General features: G+C 41.7%; 3 protein-coding genes across 3 annotated transcripts in view; 1 reads left to right on the top strand and 2 right to left on the bottom strand.

Moving 5' to 3' along the window:
• Positions 1–5,827, bottom strand: part of slc4a5b (solute carrier family 4 member 5b) — a 33,585-nt gene extending 27,758 nt beyond the window's left edge. Inside the window, exons 1-3 of the mRNA XM_069166505.1 lie at positions 5,764–5,827; positions 682–746; positions 1–88 (exon numbers count right to left, since the gene is read on the bottom strand). The exon at positions 1–88 is cut by the window's left edge and continues 137 nt beyond it. Coding sequence (XP_069022606.1) covers positions 1–88; positions 682–745 — 152 coding nt within the window. The 5' untranslated portion in view covers position 746; positions 5,764–5,827. The remainder of the gene's footprint in view (positions 89–681; positions 747–5,763) is intronic.
• Positions 5,828–10,585: 4,758 nt separating this feature from the next.
• tacr1b (tachykinin receptor 1b) lies at positions 10,586–16,897 on the top strand. Its single transcript, XM_069166557.1, has 6 exons — positions 10,586–10,979; positions 12,228–12,403; positions 13,004–13,198; positions 16,019–16,169; positions 16,348–16,544; positions 16,717–16,897. The coding sequence occupies exons 1-6, from the start codon at positions 10,647–10,649 to the stop codon at positions 16,862–16,864; spliced, it is 1,200 nt and encodes a 399-aa protein (XP_069022658.1). The 5' UTR covers positions 10,586–10,646; the 3' UTR covers positions 16,865–16,897.
• Positions 13,107–22,442, bottom strand: part of scarb1 (scavenger receptor class B, member 1) — a 56,758-nt gene continuing 47,422 nt past the window's right edge. The window contains exons 23-25 of the mRNA XM_069166515.1: positions 21,308–21,355; positions 21,045–21,121; positions 13,107–14,031 (exon numbers count right to left, since the gene is read on the bottom strand). Of these exons, the coding sequence (XP_069022616.1) occupies positions 14,025–14,031; positions 21,045–21,121; positions 21,308–21,355 (132 nt within the window). The 3' untranslated portion in view covers positions 13,107–14,024. The remainder of the gene's footprint in view (positions 14,032–21,044; positions 21,122–21,307; positions 21,356–22,442) is intronic.

The raw sequence follows: 22,442 nt of genomic DNA, 5'->3' as shown, positions 1-22,442 counted from the left end.
TCGCGGTCGGCGTCGCTGGCGCTGGAGTGATGGCGGCGCCTTTTCCGTCTGTGGGTGACCGGGACGCCGATGTAGAACGGCTGGGCGTCTGAAAAGAGACGGCAGGCGGGGAGGCGGATCAGTGCGTAGTAGACACACACACACACACACACACACACACACACACACAAATAACATCTACCTTACATTTATGCCAGTAAAACAAGTGAAGCGACAAAAAAAAAAAAAAATAATAATAATAGTCGTTAAAATAGAACAAATGGATAAGTGCACGCGATTATCGTAGCCGTATCCTCCGTCTAATACACCTGCGCACAGCAATTAAGAAGCGAAGCGCCGAGCAAGACGATGCGTTCACAGGTCAGTCATCAATGATCTCTATCGTCACAATGAAGACAGCAGCTAGTTAGCTTAGCATGAAGACGGAAAACAAATTTCCTCAGCTGTCAAACTGTTCCTTTATTGGATATTCTCCTTGGACTGATTGACTTGTGGATGACGCAACAGAACCATCAGCTGAATCTGTAGTTCGTCTCACTCCCGCAGAGCATTTTAGCATCTTTTAGCCCGTTGTTTCACATGGGATTTGCTTTCTTGCGGCTGTTCCCAGTAAAAAAAATAAAAATAAATACATATATATATATATATATATATATATATATTATACCCCGCCCCCCTCACCTTCGTCGTCCTCTTGGCGCCGGTGACCTCTACTTCTCCCTCGCTGCCAGTCGTGGTGATCCATCCTGAAACAAGACACGCAGAGACGAGGTGATTTAGCGAAAGGGAGAGGAAGCCAACTGGAGGCGACGGTCGGCCTCTCTTTGATTTTTCGCCACCAAAAAAAAAAAAAAAAAACGCCTGAACTTTTCCTCCACCCGTAGAGGTTCCTTCGTTCAGGGATTTCCTCGCGGTCTTGCAGCAACTCCTACTGTGGCGTGCGAGTTCGCGGCTCCACGCGGAAACAAATGTGCCGCTGCAACCTCAACAGGTCGATTGCATGGCGAGAGGAAAACTCGATGGAAAACCCCCAGCAGCCCATTCGGGACCAGACGGACGGCCACACCGGAAACGGCCAGGAATTCCCACCGTCTCCACCAAACGGCTGCCGGACGGCTCGTTTCCTTAACGGCCGGCGGGGCGGTGGGGGGGGGGGGGGGGGGGGGTTGATTAAAAAAAAGTCTCATATTCTACATTTTATGATGATTGCGAAACGGAGAACTGCGTGCTGCGAGCTGCAGAAGGCCTTGAAAGCACGCAGATATCTCACGGGCGAGGGGTCGCTTTAGTTCACGGAAAGGTCAGACATGTCTGATTTATTATGGTAATTAATGGTAACGTGAAACTCATCGGCGGCAAATAAAATCATATGCTAATGTAAACACCTGTTAAATATGGCACGAGTCGGAGAGTAGGTTTCAGATTTCCAGGTTCGTACCACTTTCTATTGGAAAAAACAAAACAAAACTTTATGAAGCGTTTATAAGTTGTAATTAATAGTTAATAAAGTATTAACTAATGCTTTATATGCCTGAATATGAACTTTGAGTATTTATAAATGTGTTTATGAACCATTAGAACAGCTACCAGTTACCACCCTTATCAAAAAGTGGTATTTGTTATTATTTTCTACTTAGTTTTACTTGCACTGCTGCTATAAAGCAAAAAAAACCCAACAACCCTTAAAGCACTGTGCTCGAGTGGCCCCCGTTTCCATGACAGCCAGACGTATCGTCCTCTCGTGGCGACCGTTTTCTCTCTCTGCAGCTGATTTGGGGGAGTTTTTTTTGTTTTTTTTCTGGGCTGATCAATACGTGTCATTTGTGATCGCCGCCTAGTTCCTGAAGCCTGATCAGTGAGTGTGAAGGACAGTCACATGAGCGCGGTCAGGCGTACACACTAACACACACACACACACACGCGCGCACACACACACACACACACACACACACACACACGGGTTAATGAGGCGCGTGGTCGGCGTGCGGTTCCACCGAACACGTTTCCCATGACGTCGTGATGCCGCACTTTAAATTATGTTTATATAATCTGTTTGACCAAATAATGTCAGAGAACAAGCTAAATAATTGAAAGCGTTTATATTGTTAACGTGCGATGTTACTTTTCCATCTACTTCCCGTCTGTCTTGTCCGTCCTACACGAGGATTCCTTACTCAGCTGTTTCTTCCATTTTTGTCCCACTTAAGTTTTTTTTGGAGACTTTTGTTCTTATCCGAATCAAAGGTTTAAGGACAGATGATTTTGCTTATTGCACAAATTAAAAAGCCCCCGGAGGAATATTTCTGATTTGAGACAGTGAACTATGTAAATAAAATAAAACTCGACAGCCACAGATCCCGTGATTTCATGATCTTATGAGTCCTTAAAGTTCTCACATAATTTTCACTGTACATAGCACTAAAATAAATTTAATTTGCCAGACATTTTGGTCTAATTATGTCCACAGCAACAACACAAGGCTTCTAGCTTTGCAGGCTGCACTGTAAAAAATAAAAATAAATAAAAATAAAAAACTTAAAGTCAAATTCACGGCAATTAACTGGCAGCAACTGAGAAGTAACGCACTGCAAAAAACTAAAAACGGCATTATAGCTGTAAAATAAAACAGTCATTTTCCAAATACTGTATCCGTGGTTACAGTCGGTACCAAACGGCAAAACTCTTGGTCTACGTGCCCGCCTGGGAACGAGCCAACATCCCATAATAACAGGTCCATAAAATGTTAACAAATGCACGCTGACAGCAAACTGATGCTGATGACTGTCGCAAAAAACGATTCTCGTGCGAAAAACTCCACAGACGAAGATGACGGGCGGCGGGAGTCAGTTCGTGCTGCTTTAAAGGAAGTATTCCACATATTTGATATTTTCGATGGAACTTCCGACTCAGCAGATATTATTTTCCACGCTCAAACACCCGCGGCGCCTACATCACCCACAATGCAGCTCGACTCCGTTGTGCCAGCGGCAGCTCGTGTTAGCCGGGATGATTAACGCACCGGTGAACTTCACGTTCGCACTTTTTTGTAAACAACATTTGTTTTACCTTTTTAGAATTTGTCGTTTTCGGACCGAACCGCTCATCGGATCTCGAACACAGTAACGGGACGACTACTTTACTGTAATCTACAACATCTGGAAACGCACACGCGCAGGTGGAAAATCACTCTCCGGTTTAATCCGTTTACATGCCAGCCAACAACAATATCACACATTTGTTTTTACTAATTATTAAGTCAAGTTGCTGAGAAATAATTACTTAAAAAGGCGGTCATACATCAAAGCAGACAATACATTCAATTATACACAAAGCAGGGCGCTTAAAAAGTGCCGCAAACTTCATTCTTACAAACTGTTTTTAATTTTTTTTTTTTAACTTCCTGAAGCAGAGATTCATATCTATTTTCACCAGAACTGTTTTATGATTGTTTTGAACTTTAATGGGAGATATTTGGATACGAGTGACGCTTAAAACACACAGAACCTGACAGATCTTGTCAGGAGACAATGTCATTGTTTTTTTTTGTTTTTATTTCTTTTATATATTTTTAAACTATATTTTAACATGTTTTTTTTTTATGGGAAACGCTGCGCGTCATTTTGCTGTTGTAAAGCACTCTGTTTGCTGTAAAGTGCTTCTTGTGTGAAAGGAGCCACACAAACAAAGTTATGATCAAAGTCAAATTATAATCTAAACAAAGTCTTATTATATTTTGCGTCCTTTTTATGACTGCGCGATCGCAGGACTCTCGAACTGTCTTCACGAACCGTCTAGTGGTTTTATGTTCAGCCTGATTTTATAGGTTTTTGTGAAGGAAAACTCCTCAACGCAGGAAGGTAAATGACGTTAAAATTACACGGTGGAAAAAAAAACCAAACATAAAACGATGACGTCTTACCTGATGCGGGGGAAGCTGAAGCTGAAAACGAGCGAAGTTCAAAAGTTAAAGAAGATTAAACGAAGCAGGAAAAAGTCCAGAATGAAACCGACTTCAACTCTGTTCCCGAATCTGAGGAGCAAAAACGCTGCGACTGAACGAAGAACCCTCTGACTGACGGACGGCAGGGCGAGTATTGAGTGTTGGATGGGGGCGTGTGTGTGTGTGTGTGTGTGTGTGTGTGTGTGTGTGTGTGTGTGTGTGAGTGTGCGCGTGCGTGTGCGTGTAGTGACAGCGTGTAGAGTGTCATCACGTCCGTCTGCGGGGCGTCCATTCACATTTTCCCTCTGATACAAACAGCTGCTGCGGAGTAACTCAAGTACATTTACTGCAGTACAACTGGGAGGTACCCGAAATGTACTTCAGTATTTAACATGCGGGAGTTTTTCTATAAATATACAAAGACTTCACTGCGTATCGGAGGGAACTGGCGCACATTAGATTGCAGGTTTAAACACGCAAAATACGTCAGAGGATTCTGTGTATCAGGGATGCGATTAATCTCCGGTTTGCCGCTTGTAAATCTGTTGATCAGCAGAAAATGTATCTGGAACTTTTCAAATGATTCATAATCAGATGACAGTTTTAGCCATTTTTTTAGGCACAAAAAACGGAAATGTTTGTCTCAAATCGGAGAATTTGATGCGTTTCTCTCGTCACACGCGAGAGGAAACTGAACGTTTTGGGATTTTAAGACGAAACAAAACGTCTGACGACGTCATTGTTCTTCTTCCATCTTGTAGAATATGTTCTCAGGCCAAAAAGGAAAATGCATTTCGCTCAGGGCGCGCTGCAGGGGTCGTGTTCTTCATCATCATCATCATCATCATCATCAGAGGGATGAAGACCTGTGTGGTTGGTCACTTTAAATACATATCGCCGTGTACAATAAAGAGATTTTTAATATTTCACGAACCCCACGGCGTGCCTTAAAATGACCAACGTGTCGAGACCCCTCGGATTGTTTTGAAGGAAATGCTTTTTCCTTATTGGACGGAGATCATAATCCATTTTTCACCATTTGCTGTCATTTAAAAAAAAAAAAACATTTATCAGTAGCCTCGATAAATGTGTTTGTTTTTTTTTCCCACGGTGCCTCGTTGACGGGTGGAGCCGTGTTCGACGCTGCGAGGCCCTCCTCTCCTCCCGTGTCCCGACTCGTCCCTCGTGTCACCACTAGATGTCTCTAAATAACCTGTTTCTCTTTCCGCACGAGAGGAAGGGAGCCGCGGCAGATCGCTGAGGGAGCGGCACACTCAAGAGGAAACCCCGCCGAGAGGCTGCAAATAAATCCTCCCATCACGAATAAGATGTATTCAGTAAGTGCTTCCATTTCCATTTCCTCTTTGCTGCTGCCTTTAGTTGAACCAGATTTAAGGATGTTGATTCATTTCTTGCATTTCCGCAAGAATATGTGTGAATATGTATTTTATTTCTTAAACTGCACTGTAACTTTTATTCTATTTTTTAGCTTGCTTAATGTTTTGATGACTCTTTTTTTAATGCTTTAATCACTGTTCTTGATTGTTTTTAAATGTCCTTTTCTTTTGCCTTATGTTTTGATGCTTTTAATGGTTTTATGTGAAGCACTTTGAACTGCCCTGTTGTTGAAATGTGCTCTACAAATAAACTTGCCTTGCATTCACACACTCGACGTGTCATTTGGATCAGTCTTTTAACGCAGAGTTCATCATTTTCTCAGGCGTCTCTCGACAGATCCTCAACATATCCACTATAAATACGACAAAACTGTGCGAAAGGGAAGGTTTCTGATTTATCGACACGTGGGAGAAACGTTTACTCACTTCACAAGACGTGGTCGCGATCTTGCAGAGGCGAAGGTCCTTGACCTCCAAACGCAGCTTTGACCTCCTGCACGAGGAAGAAGATCCCTCGGCACCGTGACGTCCATCGCGCCAAAGGACTTTTCTCCGCGATGGATCAGTTCTCTGGAAGTCGTGGAGACACGGGACTTTCATCTTTGGTCCATCGAACACCGAGGAAACCGACGGCGTCAGACGATCCAGGACGACGGCCAGCAGAAGCAACCAGGACGACCTCCGCATGTTGCACCAGGCCGCTGGTGTTCTCCATCAGTGCCTCCATACACGACCCAGACAGCTGGCTGACCTTTGTTGGAGGGTGGTATATATATTTTTGCTCCTCTCCTGTAAAATATATATATATATATATATATATTTTTTTTTAAGTGTTAACACATGACTAGTGTGTTAATTTTTCCTATCGTTGTGTAACAAAATAAATAACAGCTATATTTCACATAGGCACATATTAGATATGCACTTTATGCGTCCTTTTACCGTGTGTTAATACAATGAAGTTTTCCATCAAAGTTAAATTTAGTGGTTAGAAAAGGACTTAATAGGACGTATATTTTTTTTTTATTGTTTTTTTTTTGCACTATTCGACGCAGTTCAGGTTTCCTAAATATACATGTGTTTTTCTATCATAATTAAATAATGTTTTATTTTTTTTTTAATGTGGGTTCTTAAACAGTGTTTTTGTTTTTTTAAACTCTTTTACATCAATAATTAGACGGTAATTCCCTTAACTGTCGAACCTGAAGCGAACTTCAGCGCCGTCGTGACAGTGAACGTGAGCTTCCGTCGTTTTAAGCCAGCATGCGCACAAAAGACGAAAATTCACTCACCAGTCGTCAAAACTCGGTCAAATATATACATAGATATCCTCTTTTATCTTCTGGTATCAGTAATGTCCCGAAGTACAGACAACGTCTCCTCATTAACTTCAATATTCAATATGAAGTCCTGACAATAGCTACTCGAAGTTTGCCCTTGACGCCGCTCGTTTTTCTTCTTTTTCTTCCCCTTTAAATAAACGTTAAGTGTGTTTTCAGACACGTGGCGCCCTCTTTTGGGCGTTTAACAGAACTGCAACTGGGACCCTGCCAAGACTTTTTTTGTTTTGTTGAATTTATCTTCATTTGTGGAGGTTTAACTGCACCATTTATGGACACCTTCAAGAATTAGTTGACTCCTACAGATTTAGTTGAATTTATGGGGATTAAATACGAGTTTAATGGAGGATAAACACATGTAAGCACATTTAAATGCTTCCTGCTCGAGGTTGCACCCATTAGTTTTCATCAACAGCGATGTTTGAAAACTCTAGGTTATTTAAAAAATGTTAACGCTCATGTGAAAGTATTTTTAGAATTATTAAAAGCTCATCTAAACATCACCTGCACAAAAAATAAGTCTGTCAGCCCGTTTTTTTTTTTTTTTTATAGTTGCGACTACCACCATCTTTGTTTTAAATTTGTAAACAACATGAAAAAGAAGGTTCAAATCTGTATTGCATTTTAGAGGCAGAGTATTTTTATTTTTTTAATCCGGGTCAAACTGTTCACTTATTTATGAAGTTTTAAAAACAAATTCCACAACAGAAGACTTTGTTATTCTGATATATTACAAACATCGATCTAAGATAAATAGGGTTTTATAAAAAAGAAAAATCTTTCCATCATCAAATGTGATGAGATGGATATTTAATGTAAATACAACCGAATACTGTAACACAACATATAGGCTAATAAAACATCCAATAAAAACAACATCGTTAGTATTTTTGTAAAGTGATAGAATAGTTTTAGATATGTTTCTACTTCTTGTCTTCTACTCCCAAAGTAATAATAACACTGACAACTCACTGAATAACTATTGACCAGATGCAGGTGTATTTCTGTTATAGAATATAGTCCTAAAAGTATAATATAATAGAACAAACCATATCAATCCAAATGTTACATTATAAATAATAAAATCCCATTAGTAAATCGTGCTGCTAATTTCTGCTGCGTAGCTTAATAAAGCTGCTAATATGCATACGTGATAGATAAGGCATTATCTCCTGTTTGAAGAGTAATATGGAGAGTAATCGAATAAAACCGTGTCAGTCCGACACACACACACACACACACACACACCACACACTGTTTCATATCTGATGTTATATGTGGAGCGAGGACCCCTCAGGGGAAAAGGGAGCTGATTTGACTTGCTTCTTTATTCTCTGAGTTGCTGGTGCTGCTCTTTGTTACACACACATGCAAAAACACACAATGAGATAATAGTAAAACAAAAAGTCATACAAAATAAAGTGAGAATGATATATTTTAACATGTTTTGAAGATTATTTTACTATATTTTTTTCATTAAATCTAGATAGTGTCTCTAGTTTCATTTCAACTATATATGTATATATTTATATATATTTATATATATACCAATATTGTAATTATATGTTTTATGTTACGTGATTTTGGACGATATACTGTAAATAAAGTTTGTTTTACTTGGGTGGAGAGCTTCCATTAATGCCACAATTCGTCCAATAAATAATATAAATAACCGATAAAAAAAAAAATCAATAAACACTACCAAGCACTTTATTAGGAAGTGTACAAACACTGGGTCACACTGTGTCTTTGGTCTCAAACAGCCAAGATGGTCGAAATCTGAGAAAACGATTTAAGTAGGTTTATTCATGAAATATTGAATACAAACAAATTCAGTTTTTCAATGGGAGCTGGATTATTATAATAAATGTTTTAAAATCACTGTCCCTGATCATTCTGGCATCACATTTATGGAAAATCTTTCGAAAAATGTTCTTGCCTAATCCTTCCTCCTCGTCATTAGTCATTTCTTCTCATTTTCTTCTCCACACGCTGTGAGATTGAAGTCGTAACCTTCCCGTTGTGCCAACACGTCTCCCGAATTCGCACGTTTTTGATGTGAAAGCAGGTGGTCGGCCAGATAAACCTACAAATGAAGGGAACCTTCCTTGGAGATTTCTGTCTCCTTTCTCTCGTGTCACATCCTCTCGCCATCACTCGTTCAAACAGGAGATGTCTCTACCTGCTGCTGCAGCTAAGGAGGGAAGCAGGTGACGAACTACACCAAGCTTCTGTGGTTTTCCCTGCAGCACCGATCAGATGCGACAGACAGACAGACAGACAGACAGCGTATCATAGAGATAAATGCACTCCATTCATGTGTGGTGCCATCTATCTGGGTTTCCACTACTCTGCTGAGCCGATGATGCAATTTCGGCTCAGGCAGGCAACAAAACTGGTGACCTCATGACCTGAACTCAATGAGCCCCTTAATTTAAAAGCAGCCCTGCAGCTACAACATTTGGCTTGGAAATGTGTGTTAATTTGGCCATTTAGGGTTTTAAATGGACATAACTGATTGATGCTGAATTAATGACACAGGTGGAAGATCTGTTCTTGGATTTTGAATTTAGTTAGTCCCTATTTGGCGTTAAAAGCAGTATTTAAACACCTAGATGTTTTTTGAAAAAAATATAGTAGCTGTTTGTACATATAAGGACGTTTTAACTTGTTAATAAACGAACCACAAACAGCCAGGAAAAAAAAAGGTTTGAAAGTTCTTCGCCAAACTATAAAAAGAGCTTCTTTTTTTTCTTTTTTTTTTTAAGCTAATTATAGATCAATAATTTCATTCTAAAAAAAAAAATTGCATTTAATTTAGTTTAAGTGCAATAAATCATGAGAAGCACTTCTTCCACTCTGTCGAGAAGAATCCTCTTATCGAGTGTGTTTATTTGCACTAACTTAAGACGCTAACATTAGCATTACCAGCTAACTAGCTTACTCTGCACCAGCCAAAGGAGCTCATTGTTAACTACAGCTAAAGTTAACTTGCATGATGCTGTTTTCACATGCTAATTCAAATGAATTCACATCTAGTACATCCTCTGTGTTCTGTTTTCCTGCCGTGCGGCTGTCGGTTCTGGATGCTATCATGATATCAAATTTACACTTGTTTCAATGTTTGACTTTCAAAGTTTCATTATTTAGTCCTCGGACTGAAGAAGTTTTCTGGTAATGATCAAATAAAAAAAAATAAACAGTCGCACTGAAGAATAAGAAACATGCTGTTTCTTTATTTCTATTCCCTCTACTTGTATGCTGACTTTTTGTCTGTCAGCTTTAGTGTTTTTTTTTGTTGTTGCACGAGTTCATTAAAACCATAACTGCTCTATAAACTACAATAAATGATAGAACAAAGTGTATGATTAACGTGATAACACTAACTCATACGGTCGATATAAAACCTTAATTAAATGCTTATGCAAGTTTATGAAAAGACAAAAACTTTTCCCCGACGTGCAGCACGCGAGGGCACATATCACTGCTTGCAGTTTTAATTCTACTTACAACTACAGTGTGTTATAAATCATATGTTTGTTTTTTTTTTACATTAAAAGTCATCATATCATCACATTATGTAAGCCAATATCATCAGACTGACCCAGAAGGGGTTGAGGACTAATCCTGCTGGGACCATATTAGGGGGTCCAGAGAAGTTATTGTTGCATTTCAGGATCACACAGTGTGATTTATTCCTATAGATCATATTGAAGGCTCAGACTAATCAGTCCCCGTGTTTATAGTGAAGGTGTGTGTGTGTGTGTGTGTGTGTGGTGGTGGTGGTGGTGGTGGTGGTGGGGGGGTGATTTGGGCGAATGGGGGGGGGGCTCAGGGGGGTTAACCGTCAGTGGTTGGTGAACTGCGTCGTGCGTTATGGTGCGGTGTTGTCCTCCGGAGCGCACGCTTTCACGGTGCGTAAAATGTGCGAACTGCGCTTTTTTTGTTTGTTTTGTTTTGTTTTGTTGCATGTCCACAGGCTCCGTTTTGTTCCTACAGGAAAATAAATCAGCTCCAGTAAACGAGGACACTAATCAATTTTTATTTATTTTTTTATTTTTTTTTAACATCGGAAAGATGGACCCGCTGCACAACAACACCGACTGTACCGGGACGAACGGGACGAGCGGGACCGTTAACTGCAGCGACGGCTTCAACCAGTTCGTCCAGCCGGTGTGGCAGATCACGTTGTGGGCCGTCGCTTACTGCAGCATCGTGGCGGTGTCGGTGGTCGGTAACGCCGTGGTGATCTGGATCATTTTGGCGCATAAACGCATGAGGACCGTCACCAACTACTTTCTGGTGAGGAAACATAAACTGTGTGTTTTACTGTCAGAGGGAAGAGTGAGTTTTATTCTGTTTATACAGAATTTAATTTGTGTCCACAGTAAATTAAATTGAACCAAATTAATATGCAAGTTTTTGATCACCTGCAAAAACATATTTTCTGTTCTTTTCAGAGGTGCTCCTCACATGTAGATTATTGATAGAGGTGATGATAAACTGCTTTGATCTGTACCATAAATACATTTTAAATCTATTTTTCAAATAGTGACTGACTCCTAAAACATAAAAGTCTCTTTCAACCTCTTTTGGAGAGAAAGCACTGATTACATATGAAAACATGGAATCTGTTAAATCTATGTACACATCCAAAATCATAATTAATCCAAGAACTAAAAGCTGCCATATGAAATCACTGGAAAACAATAGCTCCAAATATGGTAGTGTATATTGACTTTTAGATAATTGCATTATACAATTAATGTGTTGATCTAAATGAATCATTTGGTCGGTAAAATGCTGCCAGTAAATTGTGACAGATTGGTTATTAGTATTGTTTGTTTTTGTAGATTAATAGCTAGTAATCCAAATATATTTACTTTACAATCACATAAAAAAATTTAAAAAAAACAGCACGGCTTCACGTTTGAGAAGATCCAAATAAATTTCAGCCTTTTTTGCTAGAAAAATGGCTTAAAATGATCCGTTACCAAATAATCTGCCACTATAGTAATTGAAAAATCAGCATGACGAATGATTTTTCTTCTATTCTTGAACATCTTTAGAAGAACGGGACAACATTTAAGGCTTTTTTTTATTTATTTTTATTTGAAGGTCCTAAATGTCTTTTCTCACCTGCTGTTTGCTGTCATATGAAGTTATTTTGGGCTTCAGTCTTCGCTGTGATTAAAGCGTGAAGGACAGATCGATAAGTGGCCATTCGAGGGCGGACGAGTGTGTTTTCTTAAAATGTAGTTTAATCCGTGGCTGCAGTGGGAGAGTTTCACCACACAAGATTTGTCATACGTGACTCAATGCTGATTGGTTAACGGCCAAACTACACATTTTGGAGTCGCCCTTTTTACCTGTTTAGCTCACCTGTGCAGTAATCCTGCTGTTTATTCAGCATCCTGACATGCAGCACCTGTCAGGTGGATGGATTATATATGTCACATATAAAGATATTATATATAAACAAAGAAATAAACATTTTGTGGGCGTTGGGTGTAAATGAAAAAGACAAACTCCCCTGTCCGTCTCCTGCAGGTGAACTTGGCCTTCGCCGAAGCCGCCATGTCGGCGTTCAACACAGTCATCAACTTCGCCTACGCCGTTCACAACGTGTGGTACTTCGGTTCGGTCTACTGCCGCTTCCACAACTTCTTCCCCATCGCCGCCATATTTGCCAGCATTTACTCCATGACGGCCATCGCACTGGACAGGTGTGTGTGTGTGTGTGTGTGTGTGTGTGTGTGTGTGTGTGTGTGTGTGTGTGTGTGTGTGTGTGTGTTATGGGACTACAGTGTGTCTCTTTACACGAGCACGTCCCTCAAGGCAATGCAGGCTCCATATCAGCGACGTCGCTGGTGCAATATAGAGGAAGCCATATTTGATATAAAGCCTCCTTCACACTTCTCACGTGCACACAAGGAAACGGAGGTGTTATTTCAAAGATGATATATAATTGTATAATTGAAGCCATTTTACAATGCAGTCGACATTCAAACAGCTGTAAAATCATTTGAAAATTCAGTGAGTTTTGACGACGATAACTCCGGACGAGCTTCCCCGTCGATGCTGCACATCCACGAGTATCTTCAACACGTCTAAAACTGAACGTGCGGCTGGGGCTAATTTGACATGAGAAAGTGTCCGACTAAGTCCCCGCTAATTCATTTTCATACTGTTTAGAGATGAATAGGAAGTCAACGGCTTCCCGGGAAATGTAAGGAAGTTAACGCTCGACGAAACGGTTGGCAAAAATATAAATAAAAGTCAAAGATAAACATAAAATTCCATGAAGTATTCTCTACGTGTGTTAGATACATGGCGATCATCCACCCCTTGCAGCAGAGGTTGTCGTCCACAGAGACCCGCGTGGTGATGGCTGTGATCTGGACGCTCGCTCTGCTGCTAGCCTTCCCTCAGTACTACTACTCGTCCACCGCCCTGCTGCCCGGACGCACCGTCTGCTACATCGACTGGCCTGAATACACCGACATGGTCTTCAGGAAAATGTGAGTACCCGTCAGAAATAAAGCAGAACACAGCCGGTCTCCTCTACATGATCCTGTTGTTATTCGTTTTCTTTCCGAGGGTTTTCACGATGTACTAGTGCAGTTTGTGGCCACGTGGCGGCAGCAGATCGAGTTGTACCCACCGGTGACAGAGTAGCGCCTTCAAAAGTTGTTGCTTTCTTGAAGAAATTGTATTTTCTTGATTCCTGTTGTTCTGGGTTTTGTGCCCTCATGGTTGAAATGCACTTATTGTAAGTCGCTTTGGATAAAAGCGTCAGCTAAATGTAATGTGATGTAATGTAATGTCATGTTGTGTTGGCAAGAAGTTGCCTGTTCACACATGCAGTTAAACGTGTACCAACATCAGCGTTTACCTGAAGTCGTGTCTCCGGCCGCTCGTTGAGCGCAAGTCCTAAACGTTGGACTTCTCTTTTTAAATTTTGATATTCCCACCTCGAGAGCGAGCGTTTTGGGCTACATCACGCTAAAACGTCGAATCGAATACGATGCAGAGTTTTAGCGTCGACTTTGTACGAAACTTCTGCTTTGTTATTTCTGGTCTGTCAGCAGCTAAAAAAGTCTCTTCGAAGACTTCCAGATTTATGAACAGTTACACCAGGAAGGACTGAAATGAATTTTCGGAGACGAGATCGTTTTTATTTTTTTTCGTTTTCAGCAAATGGTGCTAAAGCTAAGCCGGCAACCTCCAGCCACGTTGGAAAAAAAAGTGAGGAATCGATCATACCTTAAACATCCTGCTGAAATGTGAACGGGTCAACAGCAACTTCTTCCCTCCGGTCGACAGACAGTCTGACGTCTGCCGGCATCAAGAGCTGTAAAAAGTTAGAGAAAGGAAGTTCATCTTTAGGTAGTATTGAAAGTAGACCGTACAGTTATGTTTATATATACTGTATGGTCGGACTCAGTGGGGAGTTTTAACTCTCAATGCATGCTGGGAAATCTCAATCATTTAGTCATCTCAAGTCAATTTCAAGTCAAAAGTTAAAAGAACAAAATTTCGATTGGTTCTAAAGTGGTCTGAAAATAAAAGTGAGACATTTTAAGTTGAATTAACTGGAAATGAAGAAATAAAACAAATTTCCTGATTGATGTTTCACAGTGTAGGAGACGTCACATATCAGAGTCTTTACATCTCAGACAATCTTGTCAACGCGTTCTCATCCCCGAGGCGTCACATACTAGCCTGGCGTTAGCCGACCCAAAGTCGCCGCGTGAACGTAAAGGCCCGGACACGATACGGGAAGAGTTTCCAGACTGCTGGGCGAGGTTCATTTCAAAACTACTGGCGCAGCTTGAACCAATCAGTGTGTTTCGAAAACTACTGTAAGAATCTACCATCGCTGCAACTACATTTCGGGGAAAAAAAACAAAAAAACGAGACAAGCAAACGAGTGAGCTTTTTGTGTTAAGACTCGCTGTTTCCTCCTGCTTCCAGTCTTCGTGCTAAGCAGAGAGACTGCCGTCAGCGCAGCACTCAATGGCAAAAAGCAAATAAGATCATTAGTTTGGAATCGTTATTTCAAATATTTGATGCCCGGTATTTTGTGCCTTATCATTTCTACGTCCTGTGGCAGCGTCACACACTCGTCATGAACACGGTTTGATCTGTTGGCATCCATCACCAGACAGGATACCTGCTGCAGCCGGCCCGAACCAGCGCAATAATAAGTCCCTTACAGGGATTAATTTAGAAGATGAAAATGACTCCAGTTCCGGTGATGAATCCGAGGAACGTTCTCCTGCCCGGTGGATTCGTTCTGGAAATATCTGTGCGGCTAAAAGAGGAAAAGGGGCATTTGATAAATCTGCCTCCAAAATGAAAGTCTTTATTATCGTCCTCCTTCCTCTCACACCTTTCTCAAACCTCTCTGCATATTAAGGCATGTTTAATTTAGAGCTTCTGGTTTTCCGGAGGGCTGCAGAAAGCGAGATGAGAAAGCAGTTGTGTGGCCAGTGTGTGTGTGTGTGTGTGTGTGTGTGTGTGTGTGTGCGCGTGCGCGTGTTTTTCAACTGTGAGTATTCATGAGTGCAAACATGTAAGACCGCGATGTGACAGGAGACGATCCCTCCGGCAGGTCTCGGTTGGCCGAGTGTAACGTGTTCATAGAAGCAGCCAAAACTAAATATAACAAGACGCGAGCGAAACTAGCTCTCAGGCTGCGTTTAGGCAGCTAAATGCTAACGTCCGCATGCTAATGTGGCCGTTGTGACAATGTTCTGTCCAAATACGTTAAAGCAATGGTTAAAAAAAAAAAAAAAAATAAGGAGTGCATGGAAGAGCGGTCAGAAAATTTCAGCAAGCAGATGACACTAGTGAATGCAAAACTCCTAGAAGAAGTCATTTCTCCTGTAGGGGGCGACACCAGCTTCTGACCCCGAGGTGTCGTTACTTTTTTCCACATAGGAAGGTTACATCAAATGAATTTATTTTTTTTGTGCATATTTTCCTTGTGTTGTTCTGTGCAACACGTTTATTTGAAGGCACTGTTTGGAAGAGGATCAAATGTGTGTAATTTCCATGAAATGAACTGAACTGAAATAACCGAATAACTCCACGATTTTAAAGTTACCGCTCTGAATCCAAAAGTCTAAATTTTGAGTTCTAATCAATCGCAAACCAGAGTTGTTTTTTCCCGCATTTACCGTTTTTTTTTTTTTAAATGTTGCTGTGTTTTCTGAAACGCTGTTGCGTTTTGTTCTTGTGTTTCCATTACATAACACTTTTTCTTTGGAAAAAATGTCACATTGCACATCCTCTTTCCCCCCCCGGTCACGTCTCTGTTTTCGTTTCTGGCGTAGATACTACGTGTGCGTGACACTGCTCATCTACTTCCTGCCCCTGTGCGTTATGGGATGGGCCTACACGACGGTGGGCGTGACCCTCTGGGCGAGCGCGATTCCCGGAGACTCGTCCGAACACTACAAAGAGCAGCTTTTCGCCAAACGCAAGGTGACGCCGACACGGACGCCTCTTCCTCGTCTGTCTTCCTCTTTGGCCTCGATCACTAAACGCTGTCATTTAATTTAATGGCATTTTAATCTCCCCCTCCATGAAAACAACGACAAAAAGAGATTAGGTTTTAAACCCTCTCCCCCGTGGGTCTTCTGTGTGTGTTTTTCTGTGGCAGGTGGTGAAGATGATGATTGTGGTGGTGTGTACCTTCGCTGTCTGCTGGCTGCCGTATCACATCTACTTCCTGCTGCACCAGTTCTTCCCCGACTTGTTCGAGCAGCGCTACATCCAGCAGGTGTACCTGGCCGTCATGTGGCTGGCCATGAGCTCCACCATGTACAACCCCATCATCTACTACTGCCTCAACAGCAGGTGGGACGTCTTGCTTTTAATAGTTTCCCCGCTTTGAAACGACGAGCCGCCGGCGTTTCATCCGTTTCCCTGTCACTCGTGTAGGCGATCTGGTAATCTGCATCTGTGTCTGTAATCCTGCTCGCCTGTTTAATCCACCCCGCAGTGAAACATTTGTCTCACAACTCGGCAGGTTCAGAGCAGGTTTCCAGCAGGTGTTTTGTTGCTGTGCCCCGACCGCCGCCAAAGACGAGCTGGAGCTCAAATCGCCGCGCTACCTGCAAACCCAGGTGTGTGTGTGTGTGTGTGTGTGTGTGAGAAACGCTGAGATAGAGAGGTAAATCTTTAAAGAGAAGGAAGTGTTTAAAGAGCGGCTGTTTGGTAAGTCCAATGATAATTTGCAAACCGTAATCAGTGTCTTTTCTGCTGGATATACGAGGGTGGATCAGAAAATTCAGAGTGCGTTCCTGTTGAACGCAGCACAGTGATGCACACGGAGCAGCAGGAAGTAACAACCTCCACGAGGAAGTGTTCCGGGTGTCGTCTCTTGATCAACATCCAGCACCTGAGTTCCACACGTCAACGTGATCGCTGGTACGTGAACGTTTGTGATTTCCCCGCGGACCTGAAAACTGGAGCAGAGGAACATCAAGATTTTGGGGGCAAAAAAAAAAAGAAAAAAGGGGGGAGGGGGTGGGAGGGAAGCTACGATTGTGTTGTTGAGGGTGAGAAACTCGGCCGTTTTTAATGCGCTGTGACCGGTAGTGATAAAGGATCCTGTTGCCGTGGCGACACAGTTCAGGTGGTTTCTGTTCTCTGGGTTTCAAACGACGCAGTAACGGACAGGTAACTGAAACAAACTGACGAAGAGGGAAGAAGAAGAAGAAGAGCACACAGACTAAATACAGCAGGGAGGGAAGGACAACGAGGGACAGGTGAAACTAATCAGGGGGCGGGGCCAACAATCATACAAAAGGACACGAAGGGAAGACAAGACACAAGAGGTGAGTCATTTCAAAAATCAAACAGGAAGCACAAAACCCAGACTGACCTGAAGACTACGAAGCAGAAAAGAAGTCCAAACCGTAACAGAACCTTCAGATGGTCTCAGTAGAACTCGGTGTTGACAGTCTGACCCTGGGGGACGAATTCACGGTGAAAACCAACCCGGTTGGTGAAAATCCACGGTGAAATCATAAATGTTCACGTACCAGTGGTCACAAAACCGTGTGGAACTCAGATGTTGATCAAGAGACGACACTTGGAACACTTAAGTCACGGCGCTACGCTGCGCAACAAGAAAAGTCTCCGACCTTTTTGATCGCACCTCGTAAACTCCTCTCTCCGATCCACGAATCCAGCGACCTCTAAGTGAACCGTCTCTATTTTCAGGTGAGCATCTATCGAGCCAGTCGGATGGAGACGGTCGTTTCCACCGCCGTCCTTCCGGCGGCGGCGGCGGAGCAGAAGAGGGCGCAGCTGCCGTCCTGCGGCCCTCGCGGTCAGCCTCAGGTGGAGGTCACGTCCAACGACTCGGGCTCAGAGACTTTTCCCAAGAGCCCCTCGCGGTGACGAAGCGTAGGGGGGCGGTGGGGGGCGGGAGTGGGGGAGGAGAGGGAACAAAGTGCCGCTACGTGGCTAAGACCTGACATCGGGTGAGGCGCTCCGACGGCGAAGACGTCTGCGCTTCTTTTATCTGAAAGAAGTGCGTTATTCGGCAACTGTTTCGATGGCCGGCGGATGCCCACGGGGGGAGAGGGGGGGGGGATAAGGAAGTTTGTCTCACAGTATGTGTCCTCGACGTGAACCTCAGCGCACCTCTCGCGCTGGTCGGACTCCTAACCTGCAGCGTCGGTTGTGGGAAGCGTGACCCTCGCCGTCCCCCGGCAAACACTGTCACATCGAGTAGAGTTGGCGACGGCGTGTTTGTGTGGTGTGGAAACAGGTTTTGTGTCGTGATTGTGTGATTGTGTGATTGTGTGTGTGTGTGTGTGTGTGTGTGCGCGCGCGTGTCGAGCTAGCACCTGTTGGACAGGATTAGCCCCTTGTTTTGACAATGTGTGGAGCAGGGTTCGGTGTGCCGCCGCCGGGTCACGGGCCAGCTAAATATAGAGGACGGGGAACACGCATACAGAAGGATTGACAACGCGGTGAAAGAAATGAAAGGACAGGAAAACATTCTCAGTCTCTGTCCCGGACGCATCTCTGTTTACAAGCTCAGGACTCGGGTTCGTCACTGCGGAGGAACGATGCTATTTCAGCCTCGCAGACAACAGCTGCGCAAAACCAGTCAGATAATGACCACACGCAGTTTACTGCTACCTGTCAGCCGCTCTGTCTCTTGTTAGGCGAGTGCATGTTGAGCATACAAGATGTGACGTGTGGGGGCCGAATGTTTTCATGAGAATCGATTTGTGGGTTTCATTTTCCAGCCGATTTACTCAAAATGTTCCTCGCAATTTCCCTAAAAAAAATAGCCGGTATTTCCGGCTCAGAAAGTTGTACATGTTTTAGTATGAATTCAAAGGGACATGGATAAAGTGTTCCATGCAACAGTTATTAAGTGTATTTATCATATTTGCTGTTCAAAAACGGTTAATGTGAGTTTTTTTAACAGGTCTGAACGGTGGAAATAATGTGGAAATATGTTACAAATATGTTACACACGTTTTATAGCAATATGCAGTATAAACACTGATTGAATTAATGTATACTCAAAGTCATGACGAGTCAAAATCCGAATCTTTGTTTTTTTTTTTGTTATCTCTGTAAGATATTCACTTATACGTAAATTCATATATATATTTCTTAAGACAGACTTAATTATACTGTAATGTAAATTTGGACATGACAGCTCAACAGAAGTAAAGCCAAAATATCTTGATCGCCCCCTGGTGGATGGCTGCAGTATAGCTCATAATAAGTTCATGTAAGCAGATGAGCAAAAAAATAATATCAAAGTTTGCCTCAAATGTATTTTACCCAAACCTGGTTTCTGTCACATTATGTACATCTAAACTATATTCTCATGTAATCTTATTGAATATTTATTCGAGTGTTACTTTTTCAGTTTGTTATTGATTATTTTAAGCTATAAAACGATTGACAGCCGCTTTGAATAAAGTGGGCTTCAGATTTCTTACACTGATGTGGACAGGCAGAACAAGGACATGTTTAAATTGATTCACAGCGCCACCTACTGCTGTGGAGGGCAGATTACTCAGGACATTCTTCAGCATAGTGACAGTAGAAAAACTGTGCCAAAAGTCACGCTTGTTTGTTTTTTGGTATTTGTAGGGTATTTTTTTTTTTTTTTTTTTTTGTACTTGTAAATTTGTTTCTGAAGCTTGACGTATTTGAAATATTCTGAATATTGGTTTTGTATTTGCAAAACAAAATGCAGTCGCTTGTTAATGGTGTTTTGTATTTGCAAACCCTGATGTGTTCGTTAGTGAATCGTAGGACATTTTGCAAAACATGATTTGTTTGTCGGGTGTTTGGCAGGAAATTAGCTCCATTTGGAGGCGGCTACAGACTTCTGTTCACGACCTGTACATATGAACGTTGAAGGCATTTTCATCTCGAAATGTAGTGTGCTTAAAATCTGGGCGGAGCCTCCTCATCCCCGCCCCCTGATCACTACTTCACGCACCAACGGTTACTGATGACGTCACCAGAACAAGATGGCAACGATACTTTCTGCAATATTTTAGCTTTACTTATGACGTTCTCCATTTGCCTCATAATTAGTATCAGATGTCAGAGGACTTTCTGCGAAATGTCTTTGTCATTTACAGCTAAATAGAAACAAAATTTCAGGAAATTACAAGGTAAAGCTTCAAGCATATTAGCATGGGAAATACGGCTGCAGTTTAATATTTTGTGTTTTATATTCCTATCCACAGTGTTTATGTGTTTCCATAAGATAACACGAGGTGTCTGAGTGGCCATTCAAAATGCATTTTGTTGCGTTTTCCACAACATGGATATATTATTGTGTAAAAAGATGATTATTCCTGATTATATCGTCAATAAAACACGCTATGTCGCAAAGTTTGGCGAAAGGTTTGAGTGATAAAACAGGTTGTAGGTCTAAAGTAATAATTGCATCAGAGCTCTTGAAAAATTTCAACACACAAAATTCCAAGACACAATTTCTAATCTGACATCTGTGGTGGATGTTGTGATGTCAGGTCACATGACCTTCGCATAAACTATGAAGTGCCTAAGAAAGTAAATGAAAGTTTTCGATACAGAATTCAAAAAGGAGGGGAGGGGGAATTAAAGCAGGAATGGCGGTTTTTAAGGGTCAGTTCACCCAAAAAAAGAGATGAATCAAACTTGTTTTTGTGCTTCTGGTGGGAAGAAACCAGAAACAGGCTCAGACACAATGCTGATTATGCAAATATAGTCGGAAAGGTTTTGTAAATAAAACTAAAATATGGTTCATTGTTTTGATTTTGATGGACTTGCATTGGAGCTCCCTTCATGTGACCAGAAAAGAAACAAACTCTTACATACCTCACCGTAACCTCAGCTGTTTTCCAAAGGATGCTTTTCTTCTTTTCTTCTTTGCCAATAATGTTGATTGACAGCTGCTGCACAAAACAAACCACGAAGACAGGTGTCTAGCTCCACCTAGCGGTTTAACACCAGACTGCAGCGGTTTACGATTAGAGCTCATGGACTGACAGGGAAAATGACTTCCACTTCCACAGATTTTCAGAAAGGTAAAAACAATGTAAACTTTCGAAAAGCCCTGAAGGTCGTCTGACAGCACTGACCTTGATTCTGAAGGTACTTCGAGAGTCCTCGAAGGCTCCTTTTAATACCTGGATGGGAATAGAAAAAAGAAAAAAAAAAGATTCTTAATCAGCTTCTGAGGTAGTAAAATTTTTCTCACTATAAATGAGCGAACGGACACGAAAGTCAAGGAGATCGGATCGCGAATCAAACTTTTCCACAGTGTGAAGTGCTCCGTAAACTTAAGTTTTTGTGTCTTTATGAAGAAATACGGAAGAGGAAGAAGAGGAAGAAGAGGAATGGCCTCGTTTTCATTCAGCTGAAAATCAGACACTTGGTTCTCAAACTCACATGTAAAGACAACATATCCTTATTATATTATTATTGTTGCCATTTTCATTTCTTCATTTTATTTAACCGACATCTTTTTTTTTTTTTTTTTACTAGTTTTACCTTATTTTTAATGTCATTGTTCTGCTTGCTGATTTGTTTGGTTGTTTGCTGTTTTTGTGTGTTTGTTCACCTGGTGTGAATCCATAAATTTAAGAAGAGGCATTAAAAGGAAAGCATACTTATTCCGAAATTGCATCCTTTTTCTTTTAACTACAAACGTGCTGCGGATCGCGACGGATATGACAAAGTGGGTCAAAGTTCAAGATGCATTTTTATGATGAAGTAGTAAGTCTATCGGGAGTCTATCGTAGGCAGCCCCTCCTGGCCCTCAGTGGTACTGCACCTTAAAGCACTTCAAGAGAATTTGCTCCATTTTTATATTTGGTTTATGTCTGACATCCATTCACCTGTAGACACCGAGTTTTTACTGCAGAAATTTATATTAAGTTTCTGAATAAGAAACCTCAGAGAGCACAAAAAGAGTAACTTGTGATTAATTAGTAATGAATGAGTGTCACTCCTTTTGGGTTTCAACGATATTTATGAACTAATAATTACCTTCTGGTTCATTAACAGGCTACAGTATCTCATCACTCATATGATTGGCATCGTTCCATCTCCTTATAGCTAAAGACACGCCCCCACACATGCTGCTTTTTGAGACCCAATATCTAATTAATGGCGGGTTTACTTTCAGAAGGACAGCCAGAAAATGAATAAGAAGGAGTGACTTTAGCTCATGGAACCATAATAACTGGTGGAAAACATTTATTGACTTTGTAT

The sequence above is a fragment of the Embiotoca jacksoni genome, unplaced genomic scaffold (genome assembly GCF_022577435.1).
Source record: "Embiotoca jacksoni isolate LCO1_2020_lvr unplaced genomic scaffold, fEmbJac1.0.p SCAF_10, whole genome shotgun sequence".
NCBI lineage: Eukaryota > Metazoa > Chordata > Actinopteri > Embiotocidae > Embiotoca > Embiotoca jacksoni.
The sequence above is the reverse complement of the archived record's forward strand: the minus strand, read 5'-3'. Positions and strand labels throughout refer to the sequence as shown.